This window comes from Anopheles cruzii, chromosome 3 (genome assembly GCF_943734635.1).
Source record: "Anopheles cruzii chromosome 3, idAnoCruzAS_RS32_06, whole genome shotgun sequence".
NCBI classification, from domain to species: Eukaryota; Metazoa; Arthropoda; class Insecta; order Diptera; family Culicidae; genus Anopheles; species Anopheles cruzii.
Window position 1 is genome coordinate 19,318,806 of NC_069145.1, and position 17,855 is coordinate 19,336,660.

Sequence of the window (17,855 nt, forward strand, 5' to 3'; positions counted from 1 at the left end):
GAGTGCGCGACGCGAGCCGCCCCATAACACGATGTTTCGGTGTGTCGGTGTGTGTTGTTTGGCGCGGAGAAAAGTGACGCTTCCAGCAGTGGAAAAAGCGCGCGCGAGCTCCAACCTTCGCGCTTCACACTACACCATCGGCAGAAGTCCCGTTCCAATAGCGCGCGCTTGCGGCCGCCAACAGCAACAGAACAGTCCAGATCGGCCCACTGTGGTGGTAGTCGTCGTAGTGGCGGTCGATTGTCAGAAAAAGTTGCTCCACTACTGATGCTGCTGCTGTCCCCATCTTTTGGGCGCTCCGGTCAAGGGTAGATTCTGCCGGGGAATTTCTCTCGTTTGGGACCGGCTTTGGGTTCGCTCCGGCACAGCACAGCACGGGACCAATACTCTGCGCTGCGGTGTTGTATGTCCTTCGGTATTCATTATCGTGCACAATATCCCTCGGGGTTCTCAGACATTTGTTCCAAAAGGGTTCATTCTCTCACTCTACCCGGGGCTCTCGGTTGTGTCGAATCATTTTCGATAAAATACCGGCACCGTCCGCTTCCGGGGACGGTGGAGCGAACCAATAGAAAGCTACGGAAGTTGTGAGCGTGTTCGTGATATTACCCCAAGGTTGTTGTGTTGAGTCGCGCGAACACCGAACACCGCAACCGCGCAAAGCCATCTTGCTGGCTACACATAGTAGCTACCACGGTGGCCGTGGCCAGCCCTGTTCGACCTCTCTCCTTGACCGATTGGTATAACTTTCGCTTGTGAATCGATTCAAATACGCGTATTTTGTGGGCCTCAAGACTCAGCGGTCATGGTTTAGAATACATTAAACCCCGGTACACACGATGACATGGTCTCGGCACCCGGACGAAATCGAAGGTTTGACAATCAATTCTTAGCCGGAAGACTCTTTAGCAACGGGTTGACCCGTTTTAAAGGGCCCTGACTTAAAGAGACGTGTGAGGCGTGACTTTTGCTGTCGCAGCTCGTGGAATTGGGCGGCCCTGCTCGATGCTGTTTTGGGTCACGGGTGTTGAGTTTCTGGCGGGGGGCAAACCAAAGTCGCTTTTGCCCAGGAGCACTGTGTCCGTATCGTTGCTTCTTTCACCACACCACCAGAAGGAGGTGGCATTTGTTACTTGTCTTCCGAAATTCTGTGTGCGTGAAGTTGTTCTGTTGGTCGGGCGTTAAGCGGGACTCTGCCGGCTGCGTTAGTGTGTGCACAGAGCATAAGTGCGCAGTTGCATGGATAACTGCCGATCTGATGGAGCTGTAGCCAAATGTGTGACCATTTGGCATGGTTTTATTGTTGTCGGTTGTTGTCGATCTTCTTATCACGGACTGCGGCCAACAGGTTAGACTAATAATGTGCCGTATGTTTTGTTCCACTTTCAGGTAGTAACCGATTGTACAAGAAAATGTTCTAAAAGTAACGGATTGCCTTCGCTTTGCTTGTATTGCCACCATTTGCTTCGATGATTGGTGGCTGGTATCAAACCTCTCTAGTTCTTTGCTAATAGTGGCGCAATGGACAAACAAAACTCAAAAACCTCATTCGGTTCTATGGTGGTGTAGTTGCGAAGTATAGGAACACGAATTGCCATCAGCTTCGGGGGTTGCCAAGCGCCCCAAACGGTTTGCGCTACTTTTGCTGGAGCGCATGGTGTGGACACTGCTAGGAACCGGTGTGTCGTAGTTGTGTCAGTTCGGAAGAACCGAGTGAAGTGCAGCTACGATACTCTGTTACACAAAATGTACACGAAGCACCACAATGCACCGGTCACCGGTGGCGGCGGCGGCAGCAGCAGAGGTGGTGCTCCTGCTCGCCAGAACCTCAGGGTGGAGTACCGACAAACGAGAAGTGTTGCCGAACAGCCGGATGGTCCTGAACCGGGTCCGGCAGAGGTGGTCGTGTATGGGTCGCGACGATCAACCGGCGGCAGCGACGGCAGGAGCAGAAACGGCAGCAGCAGCAACGGCAGCGGTGGCAGCAACGGCAGCAGCAGGAACGGCAGCGGTGGCGGGTTGGTGTACGGACGGAAGGCTTCCGTTGTCAGCAATGGAAGTGATCTGTCGAACGAAGACTACGAAGAGGTGAAACCCGACATGAAGGTGGGTTCGCATCTACTGGATCATGGGTACGGTTGTGGGGTGTCATTTGTGGCCCCACAACAACAGTACTCGCTACAGCAACAACAACAACAACAACAACAGCCTCAGGCCCGTGAAACGCAGCATCAGCAGCATCATCCGCCACACCACGGTAGCAGTAGCAGCGGCGGTAGAAGTAGAAGTAGTAACAACAGCAGCAGCAACCCTGCATCGACCATGCCATCGTCGTCCTCGTCGACAGCGGCGCGTAGTAGCGGAAAGCACCAGCAGCAACAGCAACACAATCGACAGCCTGCGAACGATCTGACGATCACTAGCTACTTCCGGGTAATAATAGCCGCCATAAACCTGTTAACCTTTCGGAAGATTTCGGATTTTTTTATAGCGATTGTCGCGTTCTATTGCAGGCCATTAAGCGATCGTCGCAAACATCGAGCATATCTCCTACGCCGGCCAAAGTAGCTAAGAACAGTAGCAATGGTAGTTTGAAAACTCCCAACTCGACTTGCTCCACGCCAACGTCGTCGATATCGTCGTCGTCCTCCTCGAAGAAGCGCTACGCGGAACGCACCAGGTAAGGCATCGTCCCGATCGGCCTCACATCGCCGAGTGCTCGGTTTATACCTTGGATCCTTGTTGATCCTCCGCAGGTATGACACATCGCTCGGTTTGCTGACGAAGAAGTTCATCGATCTGCTGAACGAGTCACCGGACGGGGTGGTGGACCTGAACATTGCCTCGACGAAGCTGAAGGTGCAGAAGCGGCGCATCTACGACATCACCAACGTGCTCGAGGGGATCGGTATGCTGGAGAAGAAGTCGAAAAACAACATCCAGTGGAAGTGCGGCAATTCGTTGTGCAATATCGATCGGAACGCACGGATACAGCGCGAACAGTTCCGATTGCAGCAGAAGGAGAACATGCTCGACGAGATGATCGTCGAGCTGCGTACGGCGACGAACGACGACATGACGCGCACCAAGCACGGTTACTTCACATGCCAGGATCTGAACTCGATCGAAATGTTCTGCGAGCAGACGATCGTCGTCATCAAGGCCCCGCCAGAGGCCAAGCTGGTGGTAAGTGATGGATGGATAGGGTAAACCTACCTGTGTCTCATCGGAAGGGTACATCATTTAATTTTACTCGTTTTCCGCGCCCCGCCCTGATAGCTGCCGGATGTGCAGACTCCGCGGGAGATTTTCCTGAAGTCGGAAAAGGGCGAAATCGATGTGTTTTACTGTCCGAAGGATACGACCGGGTCCATCGACAGTCCGGCACTGCTGGTCGGCGATCCGTTGCTGGAAAACTTTGACCCAATCATGTCACCGTTTCAGCGCGTAGTGAAAACTTCCAGCCCACGAAGTACGTACGCCGTAGGGGAAGGTGAACGGCTGAAGCCCTAACACTAACTGGTGTGTTCCTGGTTTTTCCGTAGGAGGAGGTGTGAAGAGATCGTCCCCGTACTCGGCCCAGCGCAATCTTACTCGTGCCCTGTGTGACGATGGTTACGTGAAGTGCGAACGAGAAGAAACGCACCCGTCGGCGGGCGCTGGGTCATCCCAGTCCAGTTCGCTCCCGGTGGTGAACCCCTCGTCTGCGCAGAAGGTGATCGTGAAGACCGAGCAGCGGTACGAGACTATGTTCGACCTCGGTGGTGTTGTTGGACGTAGTTGTTACGCTGACGCTGCGGCGACCGCGATGCATTTCGACGCTAGTCAAACAACGATGGCCGACGACGGTGGTGGCGGTGCGGTGACGTCGACTGGCATGATGATGAGAGTTAAGTCCGAGAATGTGCCTGATAGTACTAGTAATTGTATCGGTGCGGTGTCCGCTGTTAACTCACACGGCGACACGGCGGCAACAATGTTTGCGGCCGCCAGCAGCAGCAGCAGCAACAGCAACACGACGGCCGTATCGTCGTCGTGTGCGTCGTTGGTGGTGAAAAGCGATACCGACGATCAGAAACCGTCTTTGTCGTCCCTCAGCGACAGCAACACGATTGCCTGTGCGGCCGGTATCATCATGGACATTTGCCACGCCGCCGCCTCCGGTGGTAAGATGATGTCGGAGCCAGTCGGCAACGACAATGCGTCGCTCTCAGACACCAAGCTGAGCCCGAACATGTTCCCGTACGAGTTTGCCATGAACGGTTTGGCGTCACTTAGATCGCCGAGCTCCAAATCTCCCGAGAACCAGCGCTACGGATTGGGCGAGTTCGATGGTAAGTGTCGGATTTTGGTCGGCATGTTCAACACATGTGTTTTCGTCTGTTCCTTTTTGCGTCTGTGAGTCTTCCTTTTCGTCCTTTCGGAGAAGGACGTCCCCTTCTCAAGTGGTTTACATATTGTGGCAGTGAAAGCAGTGATACTTTACAACAACTACCAAGCGTCTGCGGGTGGCCGCTAGCGAACTCTCTTTTCATTGCGCAGGAACGCAGTGCTGTGGTCTGTGTTTCTTCCGTTGCTCTCGGTCACATCACAGTCTGAGTTCTTGCTCGATGGATCGCCCATTCTGCAAAATACGGCAAAGTAAATGGTTGGCTAACGGTGAAGGATTGCTAGGATGTGCATGTCTGACCAAACGGAAAGGTAACGGGAACGAAATCAAAGCGTGCTTTGTGGCGGAACGGGAAGAGCTGAAGTTCATCGGTTTCTCACCGGTACCGAAGCTGAACTCTCGTGGGTCTGCACTTACAGTCTTTAGCAATTGTGTAGCACCATGAGATTCAGCTCCGGTGCTGTATGGCTTTTCATCGATTGTATAACAAAAGTGGAATGGACTAATGTGCGCCAAGTGCAGCGTCGTGTAGTGCAGGGTGATAAAAGACGAAAATTAAGACTCAATACGCAAAGATGCGCGTGCAATGCAAACAGTTGAAAAGCAGTTGAATTTCTCGTAAAATATGACGAAATTATCTACGAACTCTAATGCGCCACTGTATTTTGTCGCCACAGATTTGGACATGTTTTTGCACTTGGAACCGACGGCCGACTACAATCTTTCCCTGAACGAATCGGAAGGTGTGTTCGATTTGTTCGATTTCAACTGATCTGCCGTCGTAGCTGCGACCTGTCTACGAAGCGCGTAAGAGAAGCCATGTAGCGTCGACAACTGCAATCTGCCACACTTGCGACGCGATTATAGTCAACGCTCCGAGGGACACTCCCGCGAACATGCACAAGGTACAGTTTCGATAAGCATCGTGCGCGGACACCGTGAGATGGTGCGAGTCTTTCCATTTTACGCCACCGGGGAACTGTCATTATCCTGTGATGCACATTTGCGCCATATCGCAGACCTTTTGGCGCGCAACGCACACGGCAGCCACACTCACAAACTCTAGCATCCGAATGTGGCCTTCTTGCTTCTAATCGGTTGCCGCTTCCCTTGTGCCGCCGCCGTCGTTTCTCAGCGTACCCAGCGTGTCATGAATGATGCCCCTTTTTTGAGTTCTTTTTTGCGAGGTCTCGTGGCGGGCAAAAAACGGGCTAACCGAAGCACGGTTGTGCCTGGCTTATCGATCAGTTGGTGGCTCTCGCTCCGTTCTCAGCCATCGTCTTGGGGTGCCGCTAGTAGGCGTCCCGTTGTGCCGCTTCTTCGCTGTTAACTCCACATTGTTAAAGGATTTGTTTTCTGTTTAGCAGTCTATTTAGAGGCGAGGTTATTTCATTTGATAAGTATTTTTTTGTTGAATTATTTTGTTTCCTATTCTTTTTATTTCGCTACGTCCCACTTTGATTGTTTTATTTTAAATTTTCCCCTATCCGCCGCCGAACTGAGAGTTGTGTAATATTAGATGTTTAAGGGAAGGGCCCAGAGCACACCACGGGAAGGGCACGCGTCCGGGAAAGAGAATGGCCACAAAATCTTTGCGCCACATTGGTGGCGTAGAACACACGGCGACTTGTGTCACGTAATTCGTAGACGTAGACGGCTCTAGAAGATCGCATCCGCTTGATTGCGGATTGGGCCCCGATTGGGTTAGGAAAGAGGAAAAGCCAAAAGGTAGAAACAAAAACAAAACTATACAAATTTGTTTTTGGGGGAAAGACTTATATTTTTCATTTACAGCACAACAGATAAAATTAGTTTTATACGATGCGAATGTAAATATAGTTAAGTACAATGTAAATTATTTCCAATAAACTGTTCCCCGAACCGCTCTGGACGCGGCGGGAACATATCCGGAGCACGCGCGCGCGCGCGCGAAGATCACAGCCGATGAGCTAAACGTTTTCTGGTTTCGCAGAAACATGGGTAGAGTGACTCTACGCCCGGTCCGGGGAAGAAAGTATAGCTTGTTTTTGAAATTCGACCACGAGTGACGCCACTCACGGAGCGGATTCGTTAGGAAATGGGACATAGCGCGCGACGAATAGTAGAACGAGAAATGAAGCAAACATGTAGGACAAAATCTGTGTGTCGTTTTTTAAAACAAAACTGTAGGTCATAAGCCAACCTGTGTATTACTGGCAGTGGAGGAAGCGAATTGATAAGGCCGCAACATTCACAGAACTAACGTGTAACGGTAGAAAGTAACAACCCACTTATAGCGCACTTGAGAGGAGTTTAGGGCGTGCAGGGAAAAAAAGTGTTCCGTTCCATGATCGTCCTCGTGTGAGTTCGTTTGTGTTTGATCGAGGACTTGCGCCATTGCATTAAAGGGCTAAAGATCCACGCAAAAGGGACTAAAGTGAAGGGAAACAAGCAACTACATCCTTCAATAAATTACATTACATGTCAAGTCAAGAAACGGATCGAACTCCACGGCAAGCGAGGAAAACATTGCGCCAATAATCTAATACGCTTCTTACAAATGACTCCGTTGCCAATTCGTTTGCTTGTTTGGTTTATATAAAAAAATAATTTATCAACCCGCCCAAGATCGGCGGCTTCTGCGGTGAAAGAACCTTGAAGGGCCATTATTTTATCATCAGAAGATCGAGAGAGAGAGAGAGAGAGAGAGCGACATAAAACTAATCGCTCAAGCGCGACAGGAGGACATAGTTTAGCGGAAAGCGCGGATTATTTCTATGAGTTTTTTCTGTGTGCGATTTCTCGGTTTACGTCACAAAGCTAAGGAATCCTGCGTTCCTTGCGTACCGCGCCACGCCCAGAAGTGAAACCAGAAAGCCAACGTTATGTGTTGGCTTGTGTGCGCGTGCGACAGGGCGCATCCTGTCTGCCTGGTCGTGTCATCGTTCGGTGGCGCGCACACGTCGTCAAATATGCTACCTTACACATTTTTATGTTATTTTACTAGTATAATTAGTATGAGTTAGAGAAAGGCAGATCATTAAAAATATAAATTGTCTCGGTAGATAGAGCGAGAGAGAAGGGATCAGGGACAGCGCCACACACAAAATTCCGGCTCCTTCAAGTGCGAAATGGAATGTATTCGCAAGTTTTTTTTCTTCTATTTACCGAATTGCTAACCCCCGTGGCTCACGACGGTGGCCCCAGATTGCCGTCGTTTTCAGGTAGGTTCAAAATCCGGAGCATGGTAACACAAGCTTATGCGGTGCCGCGCCGCCTCACACAAACCCAGAGTGTGACCAAAAATCCTGAGGGGGTTAAGCAAGTAGAAAGAGAATGCAAAAGCGCACTTGGGTGAGCGCAAAAAGAACACGGTAGGGCAGTAGAATTACAGAGAAAGAGAAGGAGCGCGGGATGGCGTGTGTGTTGTCTTAAGTAGGAAACAGATTTTTAGTGCTCCGGGAGTGGCGCGTAAAAATCACTTTTCAAACGGTCCACAACGGGGCGACATGCAAAGCAAAGCGGAGCAGAAATATATTCATGAAAGAAGCAAAGACAGAAAGCACCGTTTGCCTCTCTTGGCCTTTTTTGCACTACACCAAGCATTCCGAAATTATCGCCATCAAAGTCAAACACCAGTATCTGGTTTATTCCTAATTTTATTATTTTATTTCTTTACATACAAACAAACTCTGCACGCTGCTCCCATATTGTTGCTGCTGCGGATCAAGTTGTGGTGGCCTATGATGAGTTCAGCGAGTGCAGCATTAAAAAATCGAAGACAATTTTAAACACCACCCTCTTAAGCGCCAGTCATATTGCCTATACAAAAGTAACATGGATGTAAAATGAGTAAAAGCACACAGCTCGAAAGCGAGAACTTTCGGTTCGGTGTGTTGTTACCTACTAGGTGTTAATATTGGTTCTTTTGCAGCGGAAATCGATTCCGGTTGCATTGTCCGGAGCGCACACGGACACGGTGTGGCCCCTCACAAACGGGTAACAATTTTTCTACAACCTCCCAAGCCTAGAACCTCCTGCCTCTAATCGCCTAATGCGGCTCTCCTCCATCCAGGTCCGCTGTTGGGCTAAAGTTTCCATCCGATTTATCTATCTCGTCGATTGCAAATAGTATTTTCTTATCAGTTTTCCCATACTTTACTGTGTTTATAGTGATTTTTCAGTACTTGTCGCTAAATCTAACGCATGGGGGGGGGATTACTATTCTCTTTCGTCTATCGCACCAATCGGGGCGCTATTGTTGCTCACCATGACAACGCGCATATGTGTCATTATTTCCAACTGCCCCACAATCAGAGTTCACCGTGGAAGCAACTCTTCTCACTCACTGTACACAGTTCGTTCTCGCAGCTCCCAGGAAGGACTCTCAGGGCGCGCGCTAGGATTATACGGTTCTCGTCCCCGGCATTCTTTCGCCATCGGTTCGCATCGGTTTATGCAGCGCGGTTTCTCGTTTCGTTGGCACAAAGTATTCGACTTTTGTGACTAGGTTTTCCTGCTCCTTCTCGCCTACTTTCTTTTCGGTTTTCTGTTCTGATTTGTGATTTCCTTTTTGTCATACGATCGCGCAACCCTTGCCAATCGTGCTTGGCTACCACTACTTAGGTTGTCCCCAGCCAGATCGACTGCGACCGGTTGGTCCGGTGACCCTGGGTCGGACCTTCTTGTGTACCACACACCTATCTCTCTCGTTCCCCTGCCCTATTTACAAACGTGCCACAGGTCCGTGCGTGGACACGTGGCACTCTACATGCAGAGATGGATAGGTATTGGTTCGGTTTGTGGGCCGCTTTACCGTGCAACTACCGAGGCTGTGGTTGTCGCCGTCGCTGGCGTCGTGCTGCTGTCCGTCTGATCTACCGCCGAGACGTTTGCCACGGCGGCTCTGCTTTCCGTGAGCGCTGCCGCCGTTGAGGTTGGAAGTGATGATGCGGCGGCTGCGGGCGGTGCCGCCGTCACCACCGTTTGCTCGAACATTCGGTCATTGCCGACCGTGTACCGGATCCAGGTGGAAATGTTTGAGGTAATCGCATTGTAAATGGCCGGATGTGGCCGCTTGCCACAGTTGCCATGGTAACTGAGAACACCTTCCAGCTGCCACTGGCCGGTACCGTCGATGTAGCACATCAGTGGCGCACCTTCGTCGTTCTGTGCGTGGGAAACAGAGAGAGAGAGAATACGTAGCGTGTTGTTACGATCATTTCTGGCCCCTCTCGGTTCCTGGTTCTTGTGAAACTTACGTAGCAAGTTGTCTTGTTGCCGCTCAGATACCCGGCACAAATGGTGCTCTCCGGCAGCGCACCGTTGTAGTGCATCGACGAGTTGCACCGCTCCGTGGGCACCGTCGGAACGGGCAGGTACTTGAGGTATTGTTCCGTCGTGGCCGTATTCTCGAGATCCGAACCCCAACCGGCGGTGACGCACAGTTGCTCCGGGTCGATGCTGATGGGTGCTTTCGCCAGACAAACGCTTCCGACGATGTCGCTCAACCGCAGGGGACTGGCCAGCTCCAGCAGCACCACATCGCCGGTGTACATGAATTGTTTGTATTTCGACTAAAGGCCACAATGGGGACACGGTTAACACGGTTAAGATTGAGGACGAATGATGATGGATCTAGCAGTTCTCATTACCTGAGGATACGGTACGATTCGTTTGACATCCACAATCTGGTACGGAGCATCGGTGGACCGCGTGGCCGTCGTCGGTAGCTCTCCAAGCGATGCGTTAAACTGCGATCTTCCGGCAAACAGCTTCCACTTCATGTCGGCAACGTTGCGATTGTTGACGAACTCGGTTTTGCCCATGATGCAGGTGTAGCTGGTGAGTGCCCAGCGGGGCGATACTAAACCGAGAAGAGGCCGCACGAGCCGTTAGACGTCGCATTCCTGGGGTGGCGGTTTCTCGTTCTCCCAACTTACCTATGTTGGCCGTACACTTGATGGCTGCATTGTTGCTGAACGCTAACGACAAACTGGGCCACTGGCTGTGATCTGCCACGGTGCCACCGGTAGTCCGTTGCGCGAGTGACGGGTGTACCCCTTCGCGACCACATCCTGTCCAGCGCCACGTAGAAGGAGTCAGACGATTAGCATGAAACAGACTAGGCGGCCGCTGCAATACCCCCGAACTAAATACTTACGGAACTCCTCGCATTCCAGCTGCAACCCTTTGTTGCACTTCATCGAATCGATCGCTTCGAACGCAAGCCGATCCTTCTCCGTCGCCCGATACATGGTGTATCCCTGCGACCGGTTGCTGACGCTGGTGAACGTAATTTTGCTCGCGCCCACGAAACCCAGCTCGGCGCACACCAGGTCGGCCAGCTTCCCGTTCCATCCGTCACCGCACACGGCCAGCGGCTCCGTAGAGTTGCGCTTCACGCGCAGCGATCCATCCGCCGGTTCCAACTGGTGACAGTTCCACTCGTCCGACCGATCCGGACACTGCGGATGGCCGTCGCAAACGAACGCGCCGGCCACGCAACCACCGGTGTTGCACTTGAAGCTATCCTGCGGACAGTCACACAGCCGCTCGTCTTCACCGTCGGTGCAATCGACCGATCCGTCGCAACGCCACGCCTCGGGGATGCACTTGCGCTGACTCGGGCAGAAGTACTCATCGTTCGTGCACGTGTCCGGACAGTTGCTCTCGTCGAACCCATTGGCACACTGTTCCAGCCCGTCACACTTCCAAAGGGCCGGCAAACACGGCCCATTGCCGGTGGCCGGATTGCACGAGAGCTCGTCGAAGTTACACTGCCACTGGCTGCAGTCCTGCTCGTCGGAGCCATCGTGACAGTGCGCTATGCCGTCGCACACGTGCTGCCGGGCGAGGCAGACCCCATCGAGGCACTGGAAGTGGCCGGGGCACCCGAGCCGCTCGCAGTCCTGCTCGTCCGAGTTGTCGGAACAGTGCGACACCGAGTCGCAGCGCTCCGATTTCTGGATACACGAGCTACCGTCCTTGATGGAGGTTCCGTTGGTGCACTCGAACTGGCCGACAGCACACTTGGTAAACATGGCCGCCGAACCGAGCAGTGTCTCGATTCGCTCGCTCTGTACATCCACGTTGCTCGACGTGGTGCTGCTGGTGATGCTGCTGCCCGTGGTGGTCGTCGTCATCTGGCCGTTGTCAGAAAAGCCACTTCCGATTAACGACGTTCCATTTGATCGCTCTGATCTAATCAAATGAAACGTCGTTTCGTCTAAAAAATGACCGGTCGTCGAGGTGGGCACCGGGCTCTCGCTGGACGGCTGGCTGGAGGTTGTGACGGACCGAACGGTGTCCGTCACTAGCCGGCCCGGATCTTTACTAAAACGTTCCAGTGGCACAACCCGTAGTTCGTTTTCGGAGATATCGTTATCATCCGCCAGGTCGTTCTCCTTCAGATTGATCAGATCCTTCTCGATGGCCGTAATCCGTGGCAGTGTTTCGGTCGATGGTGGGGCCATCGAAGATGATGTCTCGGTAGTGGTGCTTGTGCTCGTGCTAGTGCTTGTGCTGGTGCTGGTACTAGCCATTACGGTAGTGCTTGATGTTTCCGCGGAACCTTGTGTCTTCACGGAGGGTTCCGAGTTTTGAACGAAGGTGATTTGCTCCGGTTCCACTTGCAACGTGGTCGACCCTAGTTCTTCCGCACTGGTGGTTATTTGTACCATTTCGGTACTTTCTTCAAAGTTTGACTTTCCCACAGGCGTGACCGTTTGAGACACCCCTGCTGGGGCCAACTTTGTGCCGTTGATCTGGTCCATCACGATTGTGGTGTGCTCTTCGTCACCGCGCTCGGTGCTGGTAATCGCCACGTCTTCGCCGCTGTTGGTCGTTTGCTCGACAATATTCTTGGAGCTGGCCACATTCAGAAGCTCTTCCAACGACTCCGTCACTGGCACGGGACTGCGGATGGTCGTGGTGATGATGATCGTTTCCGTGACGCGCGAATTCAACTGCTTCTTGTAGTCGTTGCGATCGCTCTCCTTGGACAGTGGCACCACCTCCAGGAACTGTGGCTGCGACTCGATCTCGTACGTCTCGTGGCGATCGATGCCTTCGTGCAGGATGTTCTCCAAGCTCGTATTGTTGCCGATCTCGGGCAGGAACGGGGACTCGTTGTGCGTGGCCAAAAGCGGGGCCACCGTTTCGGCTTCCAGTACCGTCTCCGTTACGGCGTACGAGGAGGCACCTTTGCTGGACGTTTCAAGGGTCGAAAGAAGGGGTCCCGTGTCCGGCTTGTGGCCTAGGGCTTCCGTGGTCGTAGAGAAGCTGGTCGATGAACGCCACTGTTCCAGCGAAATCGGACTGGACGTAGCGTACACGGTGCTTTCGCTTGCGGTCGGTTGGTTCGAAGCCAACGAGCGACCCTCCTCAAACCCGTCCGACGGCTCCGTGGTCGTCGTGGGTTTGGGTGACACGAAAAAGTTCGACGACATCGGCACGGGCGTGTCGTCGACGATCATTTCCGTTACGGGTGCGGGCGTTTCGCTGGTTGCCTGCTCTGTTACCGGCACCACGGGCTTGGGGGTGTCCTCGGTCGTGCTAGGAGGGTGCTTCATCATCGATTCTTTATCGACAAACATAAAGTCCGGTAGCTGCGAGTCATCCGTCGTCGTGCTGGTGCTGGACGGTCGTTGCTGATCGCTTGTCGTAACGGTTTCGTGCTCGGTGGACGTTCTAACAGAAGACGATAGTAGCTTGCCAGATTCGGTGGTTTTCTCTAGGCCGCTGCCCGTATCTGGAACCGGTTCCGGTTCGCTCGTTGGCTCGGGTTCACTCGCTGGTTCTGGTTCGCTCGTTGGCTCCGGTTCGCTCGAAGGTTCCGGTTCGCTCGATACCGCCGATCCTGATTTGCTGCTCTTGGGCTCTGGCTCAACGGCTGGTTCCGGTTCACTCGTTGGCTCTGGTTCGCTTGCAGGTTCGCTAGCCGGTTCCGGTTCACTCGATGGTTCCGGCTCGCTCTTAGGTTCTGGTGTGCTCGTTCTCGCGATCGCTTCCGTCGAAGAGATGATCAATTTGGCCGAATGGTCTTGCGTGGAGGCATTCGTAGAGGTTTCTGAAGCCGTGGGCTCCGGTTCTACCACTGGCTCGGGCTCGCTAGTAGGTTCTGGCTTACTAGCCGGCTCTGGTTCACTGGAAGGTTCCGGTTCGCTCGCCGGTTCCGGCTCGCTCGTGGGTTCCGGTTCACTCGCTGGTTCCGGTTCGCTCGACGGCTCTGGTTCGCTCGACGGCTCTGGTTCGCTCGCCGGTTCTGGCTCGCTAGAAGGCTCCGGCTTACTAGATGGTTCAGGTTCACTAGCTGGTGCGGGTTCACTAGATGGCTCGGGTTCGCTACTCGGTTCAGGCTCACTAGATGGTTCATGTTCACTAGTAGCTTCAGGCTCACTAGCAGGTTCCGGTTCACTAGCGGGCTCCGGTTCAGCAGAAGGTTCTGGCTCGCTCTTTGGTTCCGTGCTGTGCTCATCCACGTTGATCGCCGGAACTGGACTGTAGCAGGTGCGTCCATCTTCATCGTTTAGCAACATTCCCCTCGGACAAGTGCACATGAAGTCACCGACCTTGGCATCGAAGGTGCAGCCATACTCGCAGCTAGAAACAGAGTGGTCGGTTAACTTTATTCGGTTAACAGTGATTGTTGTTACTTACTCTTTAGCCGAGCGCTTCATGACGCACAGGTCCGGCAGCCGAGCCACACGGATCGTGTTCGTTGGCACTATGTACGTCGACAGATAGTTGCCGTTCTGCAGCAGGTAGTTGTTCAGTCGGTGCTTCATCGTGTCCTCGGACATTTCCATCGCATTCGGCTCCCAGCTGACGCGGTAGTCCACAACCACTGAACCGGGCCTGGAAGAGCGTAAGCAGATTAGTGCGATGCTCGGACACAGGACACAGGACACAGCGCAGCGTACTTACTTCATGTTCAAGATCCTCACATAGATTGGACCCCGCGCATCGGGCGTGCTGAGCGTGTCGATGATCTCCTCCTCCAGCTCGGCGGCCAGCGTCTTGTAGGCCGAGCTGTTCGGGTTGCGGTAATCGTCCAGGAACTCCACGTTCGCCAGCGTAATTTGTCCCTCGAGCGTGTTCGGCACGTAAACGGTGACTCCTTCGGTGGTGGTGATCGGTGCTACCGGAGGAGGTCTGGATGTCGTCGGATAATCGGTACTCGTGGTGCTGCTGGCCGTCGACGACGAGGAGCTGCCATTGCCGGGCTGTGATTTGCCCAACCCGAACACGCCGGCCGTGGCCACCTTATCACCGAACTGGCGCGATTCGACCGGCGTGGGACAGTCGTTAAAGATGACGCCGGAACCGGCCAGTATGGCCACCACGATCACGGCCAACAGTATCGCCAGCCCGAGCAACCAGAAGGGCCAGCTTTTTCGCTTCTTCTCGCGCTTATCCTTCGTGACGTACAGTTTCTCACCTCTGCCGGCGAAAGAAACGGAATGCATTAGAGCGCCGTTTGTGTGTGTTTGGGGAAGAGAGAAGGGAGCCTTAAAGCCATGGACTGTACACAATCGCATTAGTTACAACTCTAATCTGTTTGCCGGAAGGTCCACCGAGGAACAGAGTTCCCTGTCACCCCCTTCACCGTCACCGGCGGCCTCTCGGCGAGCGAATGTACAGATGCGAGCGTTCCAGCTCAAGCCCTGCTCCGTGTTTAGGTCAATTCGGCTTAGAATGGATGTGTGTAATGGCGGTGCGCGCGGTTCCTTAAAGCCACCCAGTTTCCTCGATGTTAGGCCGGGACCAAAACAGTTGCCCTCTCCCCGATTGGTGCAGCTTTTAGTAATGTGCGTAAAGGAAGGCGTGTTCGAGTGTTGGTCTGTGTGTCTGTTGTGTCTCGTTATTAATGCCGGTGTCGTGTCCTGCGATACTTCGGTCGAGTGTCTGACATTTGTTCGCGGTGGGGGCGGCACTGTACACTTGCCACAAAGGTGCGGATCTTAGTTCCTAGCGTTGGGTTGGGTACCGATCTGGCGATACTCCGGTCTCGCCATCGGTGTGATGTAGGTGACCCGCGAAGACCCGAGACAGAGAGCCCCAAAGCAAGGAAAGGCTATTCACAGAAAAACGGTCATGGACAACCGCCAAGGGGTGGGTGCGGGTAGGTAGTGTAATGGGGGTGGTGGCCGATCGGTGATCTGAGACGGAAAACGGGATGGCGGTACCTCGTGATTGTGGTCCACTGTTTATAGTCCATCGTTCCGGCGGCGGGCTCATTCACCGAGTGTCCCGCGTAGTCGACGCCGCGACCATGGCGCCCGTATACCGTGCGCCCGTGGCGTGACTTTTGGAAGGAGACACTACAGGACAACAGGACATTGGGCGAGGTCCAGGCCCGGCGAACCCCCACGGCACACGATCGAGAGTCGTGAAGTGCGTAGTCCGATCCCACGCAAGTGCACGCGAAATGGCCACCCGACACACAGAAACACACACACACACACACGACACGGTGCACGGTTAGGTAGGAACCGAGAAGGGATTGATGGTAGCGGAAATGCGATAAGAAACGTTCGGAGAGCGAGAAAGAGAGAGAGAGAGACATAGACAAATGGCCAGTTTAGTGATCAATTAGCCGAAAATGGTGGTTCGGGATTAAGGCGCAGGGAGTGGCAGGGATTGGCAATGGATTGTCAGGGATCCGGGGATTTTAACTTTAGAGTGGAACAGTTCTGAACATGACACGGGAGAGGGGACACTCTTGACCACAACTGTAAGCGTGCGTAAACAACACCCCCTGGCGCAGCGTCCCGCTCATACTGTACCTCATAAACTTCCTGTGCTCGTTCACCGGCACAAAGTACTCGTCGTACGGATCGCCCAGATCCACCTCGGTGTCCTTCTTGACCGGCAGGGCACCGGCCGCCCCGTTCGTGCCACCGTTCTTGTTGTTGTGCCCGTTCGCGGCCGCCGGCAGCTTGCCGGACGGCATGTTGAGCAGCTCCAGGTTTACGGCTTCCGCGACCGGTTTCTCGCCCGCGCCCTTGCCGTTGACCGAGACCACTCCGAGGGACTTTTCGTTGGTGTGACCGAACGAGCTGAGCGGTCGCTTTTCCTTCGCCTGTTCCGGCTCGAACGCAGGATTGTCCAGCCCGCCGTTCGATTTACTCCCGTTGCCCATTGCCATTGGTTCGTGGCGGAGGGCCGTGTACTCGCTCGTGTCTCCGCCATCGGCCCGTGTTCCGATCGGTAGCTCGACGTGACGGGGCGACGGTGTCGGGACGGCCGTACTGTTGGTGCGTGAACCCTGATCGTCCCCGCTGCCGCCGTCACCGATCGAGAGCGAGATCTCGTTCTTGTACGCGTACCCATCGCCGGCGCTGCCATTGCGGTGGTGCCGATCGACGTTGCTGGACGAACCGGACGAATCGTCCATCTTGCTGCGGCTCGGTTGTCTGCTCTGATTGCGTCTCGTCAGCTGTCTCTCAGCGGGATCCCTGCTCAGAAGTAGTGTCGATGTTCTGTCACTGCGCCAATGGTGTCTTCGTGTCTAGCGATCTGCAAGAAAGAGAGAGCGAGAGAGAGGGTTCAGAGGCCAGACAAAGCGAAATAGAAAGGGAGTCGGAATGGCGCACCCACAGCCTAGCCTTAAAAAGGAAGCTCGGGAGTGTACCGTTATTAGCTCGTGTAAAAAGTTAGACGCGAATGCACTGAATGTCGTAGGAGAACGTACGCCGCACATTCGGTAACTTCGGCGCAAACGGTACCAAACATCCGTCCGGTGACGTCACACACAACAGAACGCGCGTGGTCCGTGGGCTTGCTCTGCGGCGCCGTACGTGACTACGAGCCGACGAAGGTTAAACACGCACTCGGAGCGGCACTCGTAACAGCAAACGGCGACGGTGTGGTGGCCAATACACTGCTGCTGCTGCTGGAACTGGTGCCTGTGGCTCTGTGCTCTGTAAGCACCCTTTCATTACCCTGCGGGGCCAGACAAAATTGCGATCCGGTTCGGGTCGGGTTCGTGTGTGCGATGGCCGCCGCCGTCTGACTCTTGTCTGAGGCTTCGGGGCTGTCCGGGGCTGTGTGCGGTGGTTGCCATTATTATTGGTTACCGGCACAACACGACCCCATGGCGGGGCGCGCGTTGGTGTGTGCTCGGTGCCACCGCAGCAGCAAGTGTTGGTGTCCCGGGCCCAAAGGCTCTGGTGTTATCTTGGGGCAACAACAACACGAAAAAAAACGCATTCACGTCCGGAGCCGGGCCCCCCCCGTCGCAGCCAGCCACTGTTTCGAAAGCATCACCAAAAGAGAGGGACCAAAAAGGGAGGCACAGCATATTATTGCACGGCGGCCCCCAGCGGCAACGCCCTGGCAACCGACGACGAACCCTTGGTCCTTTGTGAACGAGGGCGAGGGGGGCGGTCCTCGCCGACGGCCGGCTTCAAAAAGGAGCTGAAGAGGAACAGGTTTTGCGATTCGACGAAATGTTTCTGCATTTGGTTCACCTCGCGGTACT

General features: G+C 54.0%; 2 protein-coding genes across 2 annotated transcripts; one reads left to right on the forward strand and one right to left on the reverse strand.

Annotated features, from left to right (window-relative positions):
- The first annotated feature begins 1,746 nt into the window (after positions 1–1,746).
- LOC128270002 (uncharacterized) lies at positions 1,747–7,858 on the forward strand. Its single transcript, XM_053007404.1, has 7 exons — positions 1,747–1,907; positions 2,010–2,433; positions 2,514–2,680; positions 2,757–3,186; positions 3,280–3,472; positions 3,546–4,334; positions 5,068–7,858. Exons 1-7 carry the CDS (start codon positions 1,747–1,749, stop codon positions 5,160–5,162), a joined length of 2,259 nt encoding a protein of 752 aa, XP_052863364.1. The 3' UTR covers positions 5,163–7,858.
- Positions 7,859–8,020: 162 nt separating this feature from the next.
- LOC128269723 (mucin-17-like) lies at positions 8,021–16,769 on the reverse strand. The gene is made up of 9 exons (XM_053007116.1): positions 16,159–16,769; positions 15,559–15,693; positions 14,297–14,812; positions 14,030–14,227; positions 10,533–13,972; positions 10,312–10,446; positions 10,024–10,235; positions 9,631–9,945; positions 8,021–9,538 (listed from the first exon to the last, which is right to left on the reverse strand). Exons 1-9 carry the CDS (start codon positions 16,767–16,769, stop codon positions 9,182–9,184), a joined length of 5,919 nt encoding a protein of 1,972 aa, XP_052863076.1. The 3' UTR covers positions 8,021–9,181.
- Between the last annotated feature and the right edge of the window lie 1,086 nt (positions 16,770–17,855).

What these genes read in the sequence shown, in the direction of transcription:
- LOC128270002 (XM_053007404.1), top strand. Translation starts at nt 1,747, where the DNA reads ATGTACACGAAGCACCACAATGCACCGGTCACCGGTGGCGGCGGCGGC. An exon ending in CGCTACGCGGAACGCACCAG is followed by an intron (nt 2,681 to 2,756) that starts GTAAGGCATCGT and finishes GATCCTCCGCAG; the next exon opens with GTATGACACATCGCTCGGTT. An exon ending in CGGATTGGGCGAGTTCGATG is followed by an intron (nt 4,335 to 5,067) that starts GTAAGTGTCGGA and finishes TTGTCGCCACAG; the next exon opens with ATTTGGACATGTTTTTGCAC.
- LOC128269723 (XM_053007116.1), bottom strand. Translation starts at nt 16,769, where the DNA reads ATGGACGATTCGTCCGGTTCGTCCAGCAACGTCGATCGGCACCACCGC. An exon ending in GAGCACAGGAAGTTTATGAG is followed by an intron (nt 15,694 to 16,158) that starts GTACAGTATGAG and finishes GTTGTCCTGTAG; the next exon opens with TGTCTCCTTCCAAAAGTCAC. An exon ending in GAATCGTACCGTATCCTCAG is followed by an intron (nt 9,946 to 10,023) that starts GTAATGAGAACT and finishes TGTGGCCTTTAG; the next exon opens with TCGAAATACAAACAATTCAT.